This window comes from Mesoplodon densirostris, chromosome 11 (assembly GCF_025265405.1).
Source record: "Mesoplodon densirostris isolate mMesDen1 chromosome 11, mMesDen1 primary haplotype, whole genome shotgun sequence".
Taxonomy (NCBI): domain Eukaryota; kingdom Metazoa; phylum Chordata; class Mammalia; order Artiodactyla; family Ziphiidae; genus Mesoplodon; species Mesoplodon densirostris.
In genome coordinates, this window is record NC_082671.1 from 26,502,543 (window position 1) to 26,520,630 (window position 18,088).

Consider the following 18,088-nt stretch of genomic DNA (forward strand, 5'->3'; position numbering starts at 1 on the left):
ACATTGTATAACCCTACTTGCACCATGTGTTCACATTTGGACCCTGAGGCTTTGTGGGGGACAGTCCGGGACAGTCCCTGGGGAGGACTATCAGGTCTTGGAAGGGATGCTGGTCACCAAGGGGTCTCCGGAAACGTGCCGCCTAGTATATCCCTATTCTGGCCAAAGTCCTTAAGCTGAAGGAAGATCCTCTCACAGGCGGGCTCCTGAGCCTCACAGCGTGCAGCCTATCACAGACAAGCTGCACCGATCCAATTCTCATGCTGATTCTGGCTCAGCTTTCCCAACAGACACGAAGAATCCCTCACGTTATGGGAGTGGGGCTTTGGCACATTGATATCACATCTCTAAAAGCTTTGGCTTGGTGGATGGAATGTGGTCCCTCGCATCATCTGTGCACCTGCAGAGAGGCTTCCTGCCTGCTGACTGGCCTCAGAAAAACACCAACATTCAGTCTGTACCTATTATGCTGTGTGTATTTTAGTCAAAACTCATTTCTTTCCAAAGACGATAATACAAATTATTATAGAATATTTTAACAATGAAGCAAGCTTGTGTGAAGAAATCCTATATTAGTCAGACACTAATACTATAAGAAGCCCTAAATTAATATAACTCATTTACTTGTTCAATTAATGATTTGTTCTCTCTCTACTATGTGACTGGCAGTATGCTGAGCACTAAAAATACAATTATGAGTCAAACACAGATCATGTGCCTGCCACTGTTACAGGCACCAAGAATGTTATCAGCGGATAAAACAATCATCCGTATCCTCCTGGAATCCACATGGATGGGAAAACAGCCACCAAGCAAGTAAGACCCAGAGTAGGTCACACTGAATATGATACGTTAGGTGGAGAAAAATCAAGCAGGAAGGTGAAGGAGGGAGACCAGGAAGGGAAGGAAGGTGAGATATTCACATGGGCGGTCAGGGGAGGCCTCATTGAAAAGGTGACATGTGGAGAGCGTACTGAAATGCAGGGGGTGCAGCCTGCAGGCACCCAGGTCCCCAGTGCCCGCTCTCTTCTCCCCCTGCCTTCGTAAAGCAGCACCTCTGAGGAGCAATGTTAATCGAGCACATCTTATGTGCCGAGCACATTCTCTACAGGAGCTCAGTTCATCCTTACATCCCTGGGGGTCACTGTTAGCAGCGTTAAACTCCTGAAGACACTGAAGAAGAGAAGCGAACGCGTTTGCTGAATTCGGTCACACAGCTCATGTCCAGTAGAGCAAAGACAAAAACCCCGGAATTCCGGATTCCAGAGCCCACACTCCATCTGCTGTCCTGACACTGGGGTTCTGCCTTGACTGGCTGATTCCTGTGTTCCTTACACCTTATCACACAGCTTCACCTACTTCCTTCCCAATCACTCCATACACGACCTCTCAATGGTCATTAACTGCCTCCTTGTAGGAAACAGCTGCCATCTGGCAGAGCGGTGGGGAAGGGAAACACTGGGATTCCAACAGCTCCAGAGCAACGGCCACCAAGTGGCAGAACACGAGGCTAATGAAGATAACAGCAACCAAATTAGCTATTTTATACGTGTGCATGTTTGTTGAGTACTCCCTATGTGTCGGGCACTGTGCTAAGGTCTTTATGTGGGCCTGTCCAATATTTGTAGGGTCTGGAACAAGGATAGGACTGGCTTTAAATATATTATCTAATTTAAAAACTCACTCCTCAGTATCTCCCACTTCATACATGAGGAAACTAAAGCTTAGAGGACTTAAATAACTTGCCCACGGCTCCAAAACCTAGGAATAGATTCGGATCAGAAGCCCCACGGCCCTAACGTTGTGCTACAATTCAGGAGTGGGCAAACTTTTTCTGTAAGAGGCCAGAGAGTAAATATTTCAGGCCATATGGGCTCTGTTCTTCCTGGTCAACTCTATCTTCATAGCAGGAAAGCAGCCACTGACACTTATGTAAACGAATGGGCATGGCTGTGTTCCAACAAAATGTATTTATATAAACAGGCGATGGGCCAGATTCCACTCACAGGCCACAGTTGTTGAGCCCTGCTACAGCCAGAACGAAGGAGAATACCATTCCTTCCACTCAGCACAGGCATCAGGATCAAGTAACATGATCATTTTTTTTCAGAAGTCCTTGTATTGACATATGGTTTAAAGAAATGCTAAGTCATATAAAATCATCTCCACTTAGGTTTGCAAATTTCTTAGAGGGTATCACATTCTTAAAAACTTGAACACAATATCAGAGATTAAGATGCTTCTCTATTATGACATTTCATCTTTCAACATCTGCTTTACTGCAGATCTCAGCCGCAGTGGGGTAGGACTGCTCTCTCCATTCCTGGGGCAGGGCAAGTCCTCATTTTGAAAGTGGAAAATCAAGCAAATGAGAAACTACATACTTTTCTGGCCTCCAGGGAAATGAAACCAGACTCCAGTTAGGCCTGCTTAACCAGGTTAAGGAAAATCTGGGTTCTGACCAGAGACCTCCCTAGAGAGCCCAAAGGAGTCACTGTAAACCACTGACAACTGACAACATCATAACCTGGAGGACCAAAAGCTCAGCTGGCTGCTGAATGGCTAAGCTCAGTACCGAGAAACACTTTCAAAGCACGCTTGAGAAGCACCACGGCAGCACGGAGATGATCTCCTGTTCACAGGCCACAGGTATCTCCAATTTTGAATGGATTTTACTGACAAGCTGCTCAGCCCACAGTGCTTATAAAAACTAAAGAAGGGCTTCCCTGGTGGCGCAGTGGTTGAGAGTCCGCCTGCCGATGCAGGGGACACGGGTTCGTGCCCCGGTCCGGGAAGATCCCACATGCCGCAGAGCGGCTGGGCCTGTGAGCCATGGCCGCTGAGCCTGCGTGTCCGGAGCCTGTGCTCCGCAATGGGAGAGGCCACAACAGTGAGAGGCCCGCATACCGCAAAAAAAAAAAAAAAATTAAAAACTAAAGAAAGTTGCATCTCTCCTTTAAAAAATGCAACTCCAAAGAGAATTGAATAGGAAATATCAATCAACAACGTCTGTCCTTTCAAGTTTGAATAGAAAATGTTTAAACCTGTTGTTTGAGAACTTTGTGAGTAGTTAATGGTCGTGTAAATAGTACAAATGTACTTTCACGCTCTTAAGTGATGAATGAACAACATTTCCCCTTCCCATTTACATCAACCCTGGAGAGATGACAATTCTCTATGACTGGGCCAAGCATTTTATGATGTTTGTTACGGCTTCACTTTCTGTTTAATTATATGCAGCAAAGAGAAGTGTTTTGCTATTAAGTAGAATTGAAATTCTACCTTTTAGCTTAACAAGCTCAAACAACCCACTGAGAGTATCTATAAATAGCATTAATGATACAAGACAGACACATTCTTCCTATTTTATTACTCTAAAAAATTCCCAACTTTAGATAGCTTAAATGAAACATGTCCCTAGTGAACTTCATGTTGATCTGCTGAATCCCCATCTGGCAAATTATCTGACCTTCAGATCTTATTCTGGTCTCATGAATGTTGACCCCCAAATGGTTGAACAATAAAGCCCTGGAACCGTGAGCCCCAAATAGGTGTCTGACGCAATAGCACAGGAAGCCCCAGGGAGACAATGGCGGCTCCTCAGATCAGACTGAACCTGGAAGCTGGCAGCTTCTCTGAGCCCAGACTCATTAGTGTCCCCATTTCTTGCCTTTTCTTTTTTATCTCAAACATTTGATGGATGGGGAAATTTCCCAAAAGACTGAATGCATTTGGATGTGAGAGTTTATTCACATTCCAAGAAAAAGGTATCTCTCGTGCATCTCCTTAGCTCCCCATCCTAGGGGTGCTGGGCTGGGTATGAAAAGCTTCTTTATATTTACCTCTCTGTAAATAGATTTGTTCTGTTCTTTTCTTGGCATTACCTATGGAGCAAACTGGGAGAAAAACGCCTTTGCTTTCACCTTCTGAGAGCCTGCTAATTCTCTTTTACCTCTTTGAAGATGACATGCTTCCTCTCAACCTCCCAGCTCACCTACCAGCTCTAAAATGTATGAGACCTCCAGTGGTAAGTAAGGCAGGGTCTGGATCGGAAAAAAACCCGTTTGCCTCTCAATTCTGACACTTACTGTTGTTTGATTTCAGGCAAATTATTTATTACCTGGTTCTTAATTTTCTTATTTTGTAAAAGGGAATAATAATTTTACACTGTGCACAATTGATGATACACACTAAACAATAAATAGCATTAATATTATGTTATAATAATAATAATAGGGCATTATTTTCTGCTAAATAGAGAAGAAGGCAAGAAATGTGCAGAGTTTACATGTATTCCAGGTGGAAACAGATAACTCTGTATTTGGCTCCTGTAAATGTAGTAACTTCCTAAGGTAACTAGAGCACTACTAGGTGTAGTGGAACGAAAGTGTACTAGTGCAGACTTTGGGGGTTTGCAGTGAGGAAAAGGATTTCATTGGAGAATAAAGAGTCTAGAACTGGGTCTAGAGAGCTGGGTTCTTCTCTGACACTAGTGAGCTCTGTGCGACAGATTTACTTACAGAGCCTTATCGGGCCTTAGTTGTTTGCATTACAAGGGCTAAGTATTGCCTGCCTTCAAGGCAGCTTAAAATGCAGCTACCTTGAAAGGTTGTTGCATGGAGTAAATGAAATAATATATGTGGGTGTGCTCTGTGAACTGAATACAAGGTATCAGTGTTCTCAAGGGCAGTGTCTATGTGTTCACGTGTGTATTACTACATCAATAAAATATGTGGTAGATCTGTAAATACACCTCAAGAAACCTAGTTTATCAAAGTCCAGATTGACCCAAACTGTCTAATTTACAGGACAACTCTAAGTCTTTTAAGAGCATCCACCAAGAACACCCTTAAAACTTCAAAATACCTTGTACGATATTGTTGGCTTCTGAAAGGTATGACTCATACATCATTTTTATAGAACAAAATACTGCAGAAAATAAGGTACACTGGTCATATGTGAAATACATATGGCCACATATTTAAGTTAATGAACATTCATAAACCTCGACCACAAAAAACACTAAGCAAATCTTCCCTTAGATCCATTTCAAATCTTTCTCTAGTCTGTCTATCTTTGTGAAAGTGAAGGAAATGAAAAACATAAACTCTTCGGTGAATTAATGCATAATGAAGAAGCTTTTGTATTCAACTTTGATAAGAAATAAAGCATTAACTGTTTGGAAGTTCGGGCCAGGTTTTAAGGATAGAGTACTGTTTTATTCATTTTTGCAGGCTAAGCACCTGCATGTAAGAGGGGCTGCTTCCTAAGTGTGATTGAACATTGTGGTGGAAGGTACCAGAAACTAACATGGAAACAAAAGTGAACTTAAAAATGAATCAATCCAAGTCGAGCCCAAAGATGACTTATCACCAGGAGTACTGTCCATACTCAGGGCGCAGTGTTTCCCTTCGCAGGCACCTTCACCCGAGCCTGGCTTACTTCCCTCTCAGCCTGGTTCCAGTAGCCACAACAAATTTTCCATCTGGGCCTGAGAGGCCTTTTGGCCAAAGCCAACCACCTCCCAAGTCACTCTGAATCTAATTCTAAAAAGTCAGAAAAACAACCTTCTCAACCCTCGTACAGTATACTCAGCTCTAGGACCTGAATTCTGCCATTTCTTCTTCCATAAACCACCATATTCTAGAGTCAGGCATCTTCACTTTTGAAGCAAAGGCATTAATGGACAATTCACTAGTTGTTGCCGTCCCCTCGCCTCTTCCCCTATATTAACACAGACCTGACTGTACAGTCTGTGTCATATGTCCAGTGTTCTTTAATTTTCTACAATACTCTCTAATGAAGCATCTATTGTTCTGGGTATTATGAGAAAACACAAACATACAAAATGGTGGCCCCAACTCTCATGGGGGCAAGACAATCCAGGTTTCTAAAACAGCGGGGAGGATATTTTAAGATTACTAAAATTTGTATAAGAAGTCACTGGTTTGAGATGTATTTCCCAGCACAGAATCCAAGAGCAAAGGAAAGAAACAGATTCACTAATAACGACAAGGGGTCTTAATGGAAGGGAGGTTGAAATGGTAACACTTAAATCCATTCACACCCTCCAGGCAGGTGACTGGGTGTGTGATACCCACAAGCTAGTCTCTCCTCCACTCCCAGGGGCATGTTAGCCTGCTAAGCTAGGGGTGTTCACTTTTTTAAAAAATTGAGATATAAGTGACATATGACATCATATTGGTGTCAGGTCTACAACATCATGATTTGATATTTCTGTATATTGCAAAATGAGCACCAGAATAACTCTAGTTAACACACATCACCTCACAGTTAAAATTTCTTTTTCTTGTGATGAGAACTTTTAATATCTAATTCTCTTAGCAACTTTCAAACATACAATACAGTATTATTAACTAAACATTACATGCCCAGGACTTATTTAACTTATAACTGGAAGTTTGTGCCTTTTGACCCCCTTCACCCATTTTGCCCACCCCTCATTCCCTGCTTCTGGCAACCACCAATCTGTTCTCATTGTCCGTGAGCTGAGTTTTTTTTTTTTTTTTTTTCCCTTTGGGGTTGTTCACTTTTGAGTGCATGAGGTTAAAAAAGAAACAAAGAGGTTTATAGTACTGAAGGAGGAGGGGGAAAGGGCTGGGAAGGAGAGGCCTATCCTCTGCTACTCTGATTTCCTCCCACTTTGACTCACCCAATCTCCTCATTTGTACAAGGCAGACTGAAATAATGACTTGCAATTACCTAGCATAGCTTACAGTAATTTGCACATATATTATTCCACTCAGTCTCATCTGAATTCAGATTCTACTCTCCAAATTTTACGTTCACATCCTGGTTTCCAAGACATTTGCTGTTCTCCATTAAGGGCTCAGACATAAACATTCATCTTTTATAACTAACAGGGTTCTCTAATTGTAAGGCCATGATTCCAAGTCTAGTAAATAACTGTTCAAGTTTATCCTCACTTTGTGCCATTGGCTGAGCACAATTAATTGAGCACAGCAGATTGGCCAAGTGATCCTCAGCCCAGGAGCACACTGACCTCCTCTCAGCTCACTCATTCTCACCATTGCTCTGTTCTATGTGACCTACAATCTCCCGTTTTGTAACACAGTCAGTTGAGTCCCTCAGCAAAGTCCTGCTGCTTCCTTCCTGGAAGGAAGTACTCATACAGCACTCACCCTCACCATGACCTGGTGACTGTGACCAAGTCCCGTGCAGCCCCAGGACCCTCCCTACCTGGGCACTGCCCTGGAGAGTAGCCCTCACCGGACAAGGTCTACCTCCCAGATCTCATTCCTCTTCTGAGTTCAGGTCTCAAGGGGCTGAACACATTGAAGTCAAATCTTCCCATCTTTACCCCATGGTATCCTGAGGAACAACTTTAATGGACTTTTGAAAACCCAGTGTAGGCAGACAGAGGGACACACTGGACTCAGTACCAGTCACCCTGTGAGCAACCTTACCTGTGCTCTGAGCCCGGTTTCGCTATTAGGCTTCAGCACAATTCCTGAGTCTCTCCCCACGACTTGATACGGATACACAAACGTCTGACCTGTTCTCATGGCTGCAACCTCTCTTGATAAGCCGCCTGCACCATCGCCCCATGGGTGGGGCATCTGCCACTGCTCTTGTGGCCCCGCCCCAGTGGTTAGGCCCCTATTTCCTACTGGCACATACTCCTTACTGCTGCTTGTCCATGGGAACTTCTAAGCAACACGTTCCTGCTGCTTATGAGGACATCCTATCAGCTCACGGAGGAGGCCCCACACCAGTGCTGCCCAGACCATCCCCTAGTGCCCACTGCCAGGCCCTTCAGAGAGCCTGTCCTCATGGCAGATGAACTTCCTCTTTGCTCCTGCCTCCCCCCAGGGGACATGTCCCCCTTCCCCTACTTGGGCATCTTGCTGAAACTGAGCAGGATGAATATGTGTTTCAATTCTTAAGAGGAAAAATTCATGCTCTCCACAGGGTTATTCTAAGTCACAAAGAGTTGAACTTGGGAGCTGAAAGGGACCTTTGAGACCATGCAGCACTATGGTAACTGGAGTTCAGATTTCCCAAACCAGCAAAATGTCCAAAAGGAGGGAGTTGGGTGGGGGAGGAGGAACTAATGGAGGGCTGTATATCCCCTCCTGCTCTCATCATGCAGGAAGAGAAAGGATATTTTAAATTTATTTATTTTTATTTTATTCATTTTTTATTTTTGGCTGTGTTGGGTCTTCCTTGCTGTGCGCGGGCCTTCCCTGGTTGCGGTGAGCGGGGGCCATTCTCCGCTGTGGTGCGCGGGCCTCTCATTGCGGTGGCCTCTCCCGCTGTGGAGCACAAGCTTTAGGCGCGTGGGCTTCTGTAGTTGCGGCTCTCAAGCTCCAGAGCGCAGACTCAGTAGTTGTGGCGCACGGGCCTAGTTGCTCCACGGCACGTGGGATCCTCCCAGACCAGGGCTCGAACCCCTGTTCCCTGCCTTGGCAGGTAGATTCTTAAACACTGCGCCACCAGGGAAGCCCAAGAAAGGGTATTTTAATACCAAAAATATAAGAAACATATAATTTCATAATTTTTTAAATGAATTGATTTAACTTTATGAAAAACTCACTGCATTATCTTTCTTTCTCTCCTCACCCCCCAATTTGGTCAGTCCAGGGACAACTGTGGCACGAAGATCTAAGCAACATTAGGAGATTACCGGGCAAGGCCAACACTCAGGTTTTACAGATACGAAAGTGATTCTCCCAGGACAGCCAGGCAGCACAGGACAGACTGGGCTGTGTTGATTCCCAGGTCAGGTCTCCTTCTACTGGATTTGCTAAAGTAAAGTTTTATTGATATCAAATTATTTCTCTGATGATTTGAGTATTTGGCAAAACTTTGATTCGCTTTCAAATAATCATCACTCTCTTCCAGCAGCTCTGAAGGAGCATATGCAGAGATGGCTCATCAGTAGGGATCCCCAGTGTCAGCTAACAGGGGTAGTGTTCTTTCAGAGGTGACATTTCTCACTTTGCATCCTGAGGAATAAATACTGCAGTACTGTTTCAATAGCAACCTGTGTAAGAAGAAAAATTCCATTTAGAATTAATAGGTGTGATTGAAGGTATTTCTCAAAATTGAATATGGAAAAGAGTCACTTGTCTTCCATTTCTCCATGTCTGATGTGTCCATTAGCTTAGGAGCTATACAAAACAAATGGCATCTCTTTCTAAGAGTAGGGCAATGTAAAACTTTTCTTTCTTCCCTCAAACACAGGTTGTCTAACTTCTCCTTCTGTGGTCCCAGTTTTTCTTGACCAGTTCCATCCACATTATTGGCTCTGCCTTCACTTACTTCTGTCCGTTCTTTCCCCCTCTCCACTCATTCATGTTTTCTTAAAGTAGTTTAGGAATTTGCTCTTTGGCACTGAAGCGAATAAATCACCCTTAATCTGGCATGTGAATGGATCTCTGATCACATTTATTTGAGAGCTCTCAACAACTATTTCTGCTTCATCGATTCTAAGAAATTTTAGTCCTTTGAAGCATTCTAATGTGGTTTTTATAAAATACAAAAAAGTAGCCATTAAATTATACGCTTCTCTTGAGATAAGAATAAGAGATCAAAACTTCTGTGAAAGAATGATTTAAGCCCCAAACTCTCCTGCCTGTTCAAAAAGGACATCCATAAAATTGGCATTTATCACCAGAAGAAAAGATTATTCCAATTTCTTTTGGTGGTAAAACTCTGACCCTAAAGCCATGCAGTGCCAAATAAATTGCCCATTTCTGTCCCATTTATCCATAGATTTCAAAGTGCAAGTGAGAGGCAGGTGATATTTTGGGTCTGTGCTAGGTTAGGATGGAGGGAGAACAGAAGCTAGAAGATTTAAGTGGCTTGTTCATTGTCAGACAGAAAGGCAGAGGATGAAAGAGCACTGTTGGTCCGACTCGTTCTGGGCTTTTCTTGTAAAATGGCCAAACCAGCTCCCTGGGATATTTTAATACCAAAAATATAGGAAACTCGCCTGGGCTTCAGTGAGGGTAGACATGACCTCTGTAGTGTTCATGGATGGGATCCCAAGGCTGGAAACTGGCTCCTTACCTTGAACATTTAATGAGTAGGAAATTCACCTACCAACTGAGCTTTTTATTTCATCTTCCTCTTGTTTGCTGAAGTTTTCGAGACAACACGGATTTTCTGCATAAAGATGATGACCTGAATTTTCAAGAAAGCCACAGAGTACATGTTTTCCTCAAAGCACTTGAGTACGAATGCTATGGAGAATGGCTCTTTTCTTGTCAAGGTCAATAATGGAAGGAGAGCCATGCAGAGAAGATTCCCGTGTGTATAAAAGGCTTGGACACATTCTTCAGCATCGTGGAAGCCAGCGTGTAGGTTTATTAAATGCACCGGGCATCATCTGGTGCTCTGGTACCTTCCAAGGAATGCCTGCAGCGTCTGCAACATTCTCTGCAGCCCTGAGGAAGATTGCAGCAGCTCCTTACCCAACTGTCTACCATTCTCCACTGAGATGGGGGTGGCTGGTCTCTGCTGAGTCAAATCTTTTTTGGAGAAAGTCTCCATTTTCATGAAAACCTTCAGCGTGTATAAACTGCCTCCGATGAAGTCATTAGAAACTCTCTAAAGCCACAGCACAGAAGTTTCCCCACATGGGTTTTGATTTCTGACTCAGCTGCACAATTTTAGATAACAATGGAATCCAGAACCATAACTAAAATGGCTCCCTTGGGGCTTCCCTGGTGGCGCAGTGGTTGAGAGTCTGCCTGCCAATGCAGCGGACACGGGTTCGAGCCCTGGTCTGGGAAGATCCCGCATGCCGCGGAGCAACTAGGCCCGTGAGCCACAACTACTGAGCCTGCGCAACTGGAGCCTGTGCTCCGCAACAAGAGGCCGCGATAGTGAGAGGTCCGTGCACCGCGATGAAGAGTGGCCCCCGCTTGCCGCAGCTAGAGAAAGCCCTCGCACAGAAACGAAGACCCAACGCAGCCAAAAATAAAAATAAATAAATAAATAAATAAATTAATAAATTAAAAAAACCCCAAAAAACGTCTCCCTTGTGGTGCTACTTACAGCAATGACTGTGAAGGAAGGCTGGGGTTTGTGAGAGGTACAATGGCTCTCTCAAAAACTCCTCGGCTTCCTCCAACCCCAGTTCCCCCAAATTTGAGTTAAACTCTCAGGTTTATGCTCAGAGCTGTGTACCTGGACTAGTGACGTGCCCTCTTCATCAGCCTCCAGGACCATTTATAAGGGGCAGGAGACACCTCCACTTCCTTGTCACATGGCCCTGGCATCTGCAAAGACCACGGCTCTGGAGGGGGAAAGAGGCCTGGTTGGGCACAGTGATGATATGGATATGAATCCAGGAGACGCTGGGCAGTAAAGACAAACCCTCGGAAAATGATGGGCGCTTGACATCAGCACTACGATGCACAGATGCGGGAACTTGGAGAGAAAAGGACAGCCATCTTTTTAATGAAGACCGGTTTCCTGAAATTGATTTTGGATGCCTCTGCACCAAGTTTGCCAAATGCAGCAAAATCCAAATAGGTTCTGAGAGGCAGGCACTTGCTCTTGGTAATATTGATGTTTTCTTTATATTTCAAACTTTTATTTTAATCCAAATCAGCTTATTCCTAGTGGAAAAAGGGCAGGGCATGACTTTGTCTGTTTTAGAGAAAAGAAATGGAGTCACAAAAAGGTCTATTGAAGATATGGCAGCACAGGAAGAGCCAGAGCTGGCATGATTCTGTGGGTGTTTGGAGGACACACCTACCTGGGCGACAGAAATCCCTGACTTTAAATAAGACAGCTCACAAATGGTTGATGACGATATTATGGGCTCCTATAATGTTTACCTAAGGCTCTCTTCCAGAAGAATGAAATTTAACCTCTTGTTTAAAATTCCAGCCCTTTATTTCCTTAAAAATTTTTCTCTTGTATTTGGTTTAGAAAAGCTTACCACACATGCACTCAGAACACCAAGTGCTGTGAATTCAGATCTCAGGACTCTTGAAAGTATCCAGAGCTAATTTCCAAATGGAGTTGAGCTGAAAGTACTTTACTATGTTCATATTTTCTTCATCTTTTTCAATTGAGGAGAATACTAAGACGTTACTATCAGAGAAGCAATACAACCTGGAAGGTGCCAGATCTGTCAGCAAACAAGGATCTATATTCCACTGCTTTGCCACTTACTAGCTATGTCACTTGGGCAAGTTATTTAACATCTCAGAGCCCAGGCTTTATTTTTGTAAAATGGGTATAATGGTATTAGCTACATCAGAAAGCTGATATCAACAATAACACTTGCTATTTATTGAACATGTACAATATAAAGCATTTTATAAGTTTTTTATACAAAACATTTTTATAAATGACCATCTCATTTAATGCCATTAAAATCTCAATGAGTTGGGTGCTATTATCTTCATTTGACACAGATGAGGAAATAGAGGCTTTGTGACATCGCTCTCATGTCACACTCTGACTGCAGGAACATGCTGTGAACCACCACATACAGCATGAATTAACTGATAAAATAAATATAACATGCTTAGCCTAGTGAATGACATATAATAAAGGTTCAATAAAAGTTTCGATACAATTAATGTTTACTGAGTATGATACTATTTTAAAGAATATCCAGATCTGTTAAATGATTAGAGTGGAAGACACCATTTTGTTTTTAATCAGCAGTTAATGAACTCTTTGAGGGGAAAAAAACTGAGATTCACTTATTTTTGCAGCCTCAGATTCTAGTAGAGCATGCCTGGGACAGATGCTCTGTGACTATCTGTTAAGTGAAGAATAAATACAGATTCCACTTGGAATCAGTAGTCCTACAGACAAAACCTGACTGAAGCCACTCTCAGCTGCTCTAAGCAAAAACACGTCTAGAACAGACACTGAGGTCCTCCTTTGCCCTCCATATTCCTCAGTACTGGCAAGCCCTCATAAGCCTGTTATTTTAAGGCAATACAGAACGCAAAGAAATTCTGTATTTTTGTCCTTAGCAAATAGTTTTTATTAAGAAATAATCTCCTTCCCAAACTGTGCTGTAGACACATAAGGAAAATTAAGGGCCACCCTCTCCTTAACCAAGTCAAAACAAGATGCTGTTAAGTCTTAAGAAAGCTGTTAGGTACTTACTTTGGGGGAAATCGAAGGTTGTGAAATTCATTTCTAATTATATGCATTTTAAAATTTCTAACTCAGTATCCATACATGAAATAAATTTTATTATTTAATACTTAAATTAATTTCATTTAAATTAAGTTTAAAATTAACTTAAATTTCTAAATGAAAATGAAGAAATAAAAATGAATAATTTCCTGATAATATTTTGGTTTACTGTATTTATTTTGTTGCCTTTTAGAAAAGTTCATTCTTGGGACTTCCCTGGTGGTCCAGTGGTTAAGACTCTGCCTTCCAATGTAGGGGGCATGGGTTTGATCCTTGGTCGGTGAACTAAGATCCCACATGCTGCGTGGTGTGGCCAAAAAAATAATAATAATAAAATAAAAAATATAAAGGTCTTAAAAAATTTAAAAAAGAGAAAAGTTCATTCTTATGTATAATTCGTCAAATTACTTAATTTTTGGAAGCTTAATAAAATCCTTATTTTAAAAATAAGAAAACATGGGTGCAAAAAAAAAAATCTTCATGCGCTACTCAAGGTCACACAATGGATAAAAGGCAGAACCATTTCAGGGACATTTTCAGGCTTTTGAAAAGAAACAGGGCCTTGGAATGCTGACATTTGAATAAGACAAGAGAACAGACAAGCTTCAGCAGGATTCAAATATTCAGAGCTAAGTGGCATTATGTAATCATACAAGTCTGAATGCCCTTTATAATTTTAACCAATTTTTTTCTCAAGGACAAGTTTCCTTCAGATTGTTCCTATTTTTTTTTTTTTTTTTTTTTTTTTTTTTGTGGTACACGGGCCTCTCACTGTTGTGGCCTCTCCCGTTGTGGAGCACAGGCTCCAGATGCGCAGGCTCAGTGGCCATGGCTCACGGGACCAGCCGCTCTGCAGCATGTGGGATCCTCCTGGACTGGGGCACGAACCCATGTCCCCTGCATCGGCAGGCGGATTCTCAACCACTGCGCCACCAGGGAAGCCCCTGTTCCTATTTTTAAAATTAAAGAACAAAGAAAGAGAGAAAAGAAGATAGAAGTTAATTAAAATCATGCTACTTAACACAGTTAATAGTTTTATCCAAATCAACAAATATTTCTAGAAAGTTACTATAATTATGTTTAATAAACACAGATACTTGAACAAAGAAGTCGTGGTAAATGATTGCTGCTAAAATTCTGAATATACTCTGGTCAATATTCTCATCCAACTTCCTCTTCGGCTGTTTTTAAAGCTGGGGTAATAAACACCTTAGCTCCATAAAGATCTGTCATACACACAAAGAACGGTCTCTCTGGAGCCACCAGAGTTGGTCTCGTAAAGAGGAATCCAGGAGCAGTAATTACCTAGGCATGTATAGCACTCTCTCGGCCACCACGAAACCCACCCTGAAGAAGAGGTTGCTGGCTGGGATGAACGGGAAAACCAGGAACAACAAGCCCACCAAAACTTCCCTGTGCTCCAGTCTCTGAAACACACAATAGTGGAGGACAAATTAATCTGGGTTTAATTCCACTTCAGTCAGCATTTAACCATCTCTTTCATTTTCAACTTCTCATTGAAGGAACGAATAAATTAGACCAATGTAAACCTTTTGATTAGTGTGCTGAATTCATCAGAGAAAGCCCTCAGGCTAAAACCTCTGGCTCATGGAAATATTCGCACGTACCCCTGACAAACATTTGCCACCCAAATGCTATCTGCTATTTGCCTAACATGATCAGTGACCATTACTCCTTATTCTGGGCTGGCCCTACAGCCATCCTGCTTCTTGGTCTGGCTCCTTTTAGAGTCCCTGTGCCCCCAGGCAACTCATTCCAGGGAGCAAAGCAGCTGGGTGGGATCAAGCTCACTAAGGCATCATGGAGAATTACTGTCCTCTCAGAAACAGAACACATTAAAAGCAAAACAAACAAAAACAACAAAGAAGAAGAAGAAAAAGAAAAAAAAAACAACCCACACAAAGCCCACCAGGAGAGGCAAAGCTTAGCATGAAGGAAATTAAATGCAAATGGTGAAATGTGGGGCACCAATGAGGGAGATCATTTGAGCTGAGGTGTTTTTAGCATCTTTCCAAATAAGCCAGTAAGCAAGCATTTATTCCATGAAATATTTTGGAATCAAAATTCATTACAATAAATCATTAAACTGACAGAACACCTTTCTCTTACATTGTATATATTAATTTGTAAAGATTTTTGTCACTTATAATTAACATAAAATATTTCTATTTATTACTAATAATATGTTGTAATGGGCACTGTAAAAGATAGCGTGTATTTCCAAATAGACATATTTGAAGGAAAGCCTATTTAAAACAAACCTAAATGTTCTGGATGGTATTATTTTTTCTCTTTAAAAAAAGTTTAAGAGGAAAACCAAATAGAACTTTCCATGTTATAGTTTTAAATGTTTTCTTATAAACATTTTAAATAGCCTATTACTTTTAATAATTGTGAAAGACTAAACAAAAGAATTTCAAAAACATAAATAAGATTCCCTAATACAACTACTAATATTTTAAGTAGACAAAGTAAAAGATTTCAAAGATCTTGAGACATTTGTCACCTGGATTTTATTAAAATCTTTGTTTTGCTGACTACAAAATATTGAATAATAAAGTTTCTAAGAGCAATTCCATATGAACAAATGTGATTTGAACAATTTTGTTTAAAAGTAAGAGAATGTAAGTAATGATCTCATTTTTTACCTAGAGTAACCACACTCTTTAGAATTAAAAGATGAAAGAAGAAGAAAAAATTTTGCATAACCAGCCTTCAACTCAAATGGATGCAATAATGTGGTATTTTCTATGACCCACTTAAATTGAAGGAAAAAAACAGGTGAGAAGTAACAAGTTCATTATATTTAAAAACTGCAAGCTGTCTTTGTAACTTAGATTTTTCTTTCAGTTTACAGAGTACATTTCAGTCCAAGAATTTCAAGTTTATAGAATTTTTAAAAGAACAAACACCCTCATAAGAATTCTGTAATATGAAGGCAAATATTTTTTTAACATCTTTATTGGAGTATAATTGCTTTACAATGGTGCAAATATTTCTTGACAAAGCTGAAACTAAATCCCAGAGAATGAGCATCATGTCAAGCGTTGCTCATGAACTCTGAGCCTATTATTGATGTTCTCTTTTTATAGGTGCACTTTTATTTTTCAGAGATAGCTGACTTTTTTGGACACTTTTCAAAAACTGCAATACTTTTACAAAAGTATTCATGTGTCTTCCCAAAAAGATTTGTAAAGAGAATGTAATACCCCTTATTAATTAATCCTAAGCATGAAGGCAAGGGCAGGGGTTAAGAGAATTCTGACCAGGTCACCATCCAGGTCCCTGGATCGTGTTTTACCCAGTGAGGCGCCTCCCCACCTCATTGCGGTTAATGGAGATCAGCCCTCACTGCGGATCTGAAAGAGGCGTCGCCTTCACTCCCCCAGTGTCACCCCTTGCTGCCTGACCGAAGGCCCTTCCTCACTGTGGCGTCATATGTTTCCGGCCTTTACTCAGCAGAAGCCCGAGCTGGGGAGCCAGTAGGTTGGGAGGAGCCGGTGTCCGGGGAGCACAGAGGCACCCTCGGCCTCCTCCCTCCCCAGTCCCGGAGCCCCTGCAGCAGGCGGTCAGGAGAGCTGCCGCCGCTGCTGGAGGTGCAGAGATGGGGCTGCAGGCTCCAGGCACGGCCTTTATTCCCTTCCTGGCCCTCATCCCAGGTGTGATTACGTATTTATCTGTGTGCTCACTGTCTTTAATTAATGTCTCCGCCAGACTCTAAGCTCCATGTGGACAGGAGCTGCTCAGTTGTGTTCAGTGGTGGGTGGTTTGTGCTCAGCTCAGTGCCTGGCACTTAGTGAGCGTTTAGAAATATTTGTTGAATAAATCAATAAATGAATAAATGCTCCATGTGAGAGAGAAAACTGGGTGTGAGAGGGCAGAGGATAGAGAGGGCTTCCTGGTGAAGGGGGGACAATCTGGGGTTGAAAATTGAATGAATGCTCACAAGGTAGATGTGGTGGGCTTGGGGAGGGGGAGGGGGTCACAGCGAGGTGCATTCGGGCAGAAGATACAGAATGTACAAAGCAGGGAACAACCCTGGACATGTTGGCAGGTGACAAACCATCAGGGTGTTGTATGCTCTGTGTGGAGTTGACTTTTACCTACAGGCAACAAGGGTGGAGTAAAGGGTCCCACATGCATAGAAAGAAAAGCAAGTCAGTGTCCAGCAGCTGATGTCCGTGTTCCAGTTGTGGCCCTGCCACCATTAGTCACCTTGAGCAGGAATGAAATTAGCCCTTCCCTGTGTCAACTATTAAATGAGGTAAGTGAGGCTCACAGCTCAGCGCAGCTGGATCAACACAAAGGTTTCTTGATCAGAGAGATAAAGTCCAGGTCATTGGAGTTGTGAGCTTAGAGGCTACCACTCCGCACTGCTACCAGAGGGGCTGTCTTATATGGTGTTTTTCTTTGTTTTCAAAACATTCAACCGAAGACAGTGGCACAGTGCCCAAACTCAATGAAGTTTCACTATTTATCTCAAGAAAAATAACATTCATGAAAAAAATTCTTGAGTCTCAAATTAAACTGATGATCATCTTCCCTCCTCCCCATTCAGTCAAGAGAGATAGAAAATATTCAAGAATATATTTCTTTAAACTGCAAGTTGATCAGCCAAGCAGAAAGTTGTAAAGTTAGGGAAAAAAATATGTCATGAACATGGCTGAATTTCCTAGAATGAGAAAGACTGGGAGAGAATCCAATTTTGTGTCCTGTGGATCACAGATGTGACAAAGTCGGCTAAATAATTTATAGCTTGTTTCAGCCTAAGAGATACAGATGAAACACAAGCAAAATATGAGTGGGGGAAAAAGAGAAAATGTGTGGCATTTTCCAAAGTACACAGAGTACATTCATTCTAGGAAAAGAGGCAAATGGAAATTGATTCCAAATACACTAGGGGGTG

At 42.1% G+C, this 18,088-nt stretch overlaps 1 protein-coding gene across 4 annotated transcripts in view; it reads right to left on the reverse strand.

The window, feature by feature from the left end:
* The window catches only part of TMTC1 (transmembrane O-mannosyltransferase targeting cadherins 1), a 272,198-nt gene that overhangs the window by 74,994 nt on the left and 179,116 nt on the right, over positions 1–18,088 (reverse strand). The window contains exon 9 of one of the 4 annotated variants that reach the window (XM_060113160.1): positions 14,467–14,588. The exons of the other annotated variants lie outside the window; for them this stretch is intronic. Coding sequence (XP_059969143.1) covers positions 14,467–14,588 — 122 coding nt within the window. The remainder of the gene's footprint in view (positions 1–14,466; positions 14,589–18,088) is intronic. 4 annotated transcript variants of the gene reach the window in all.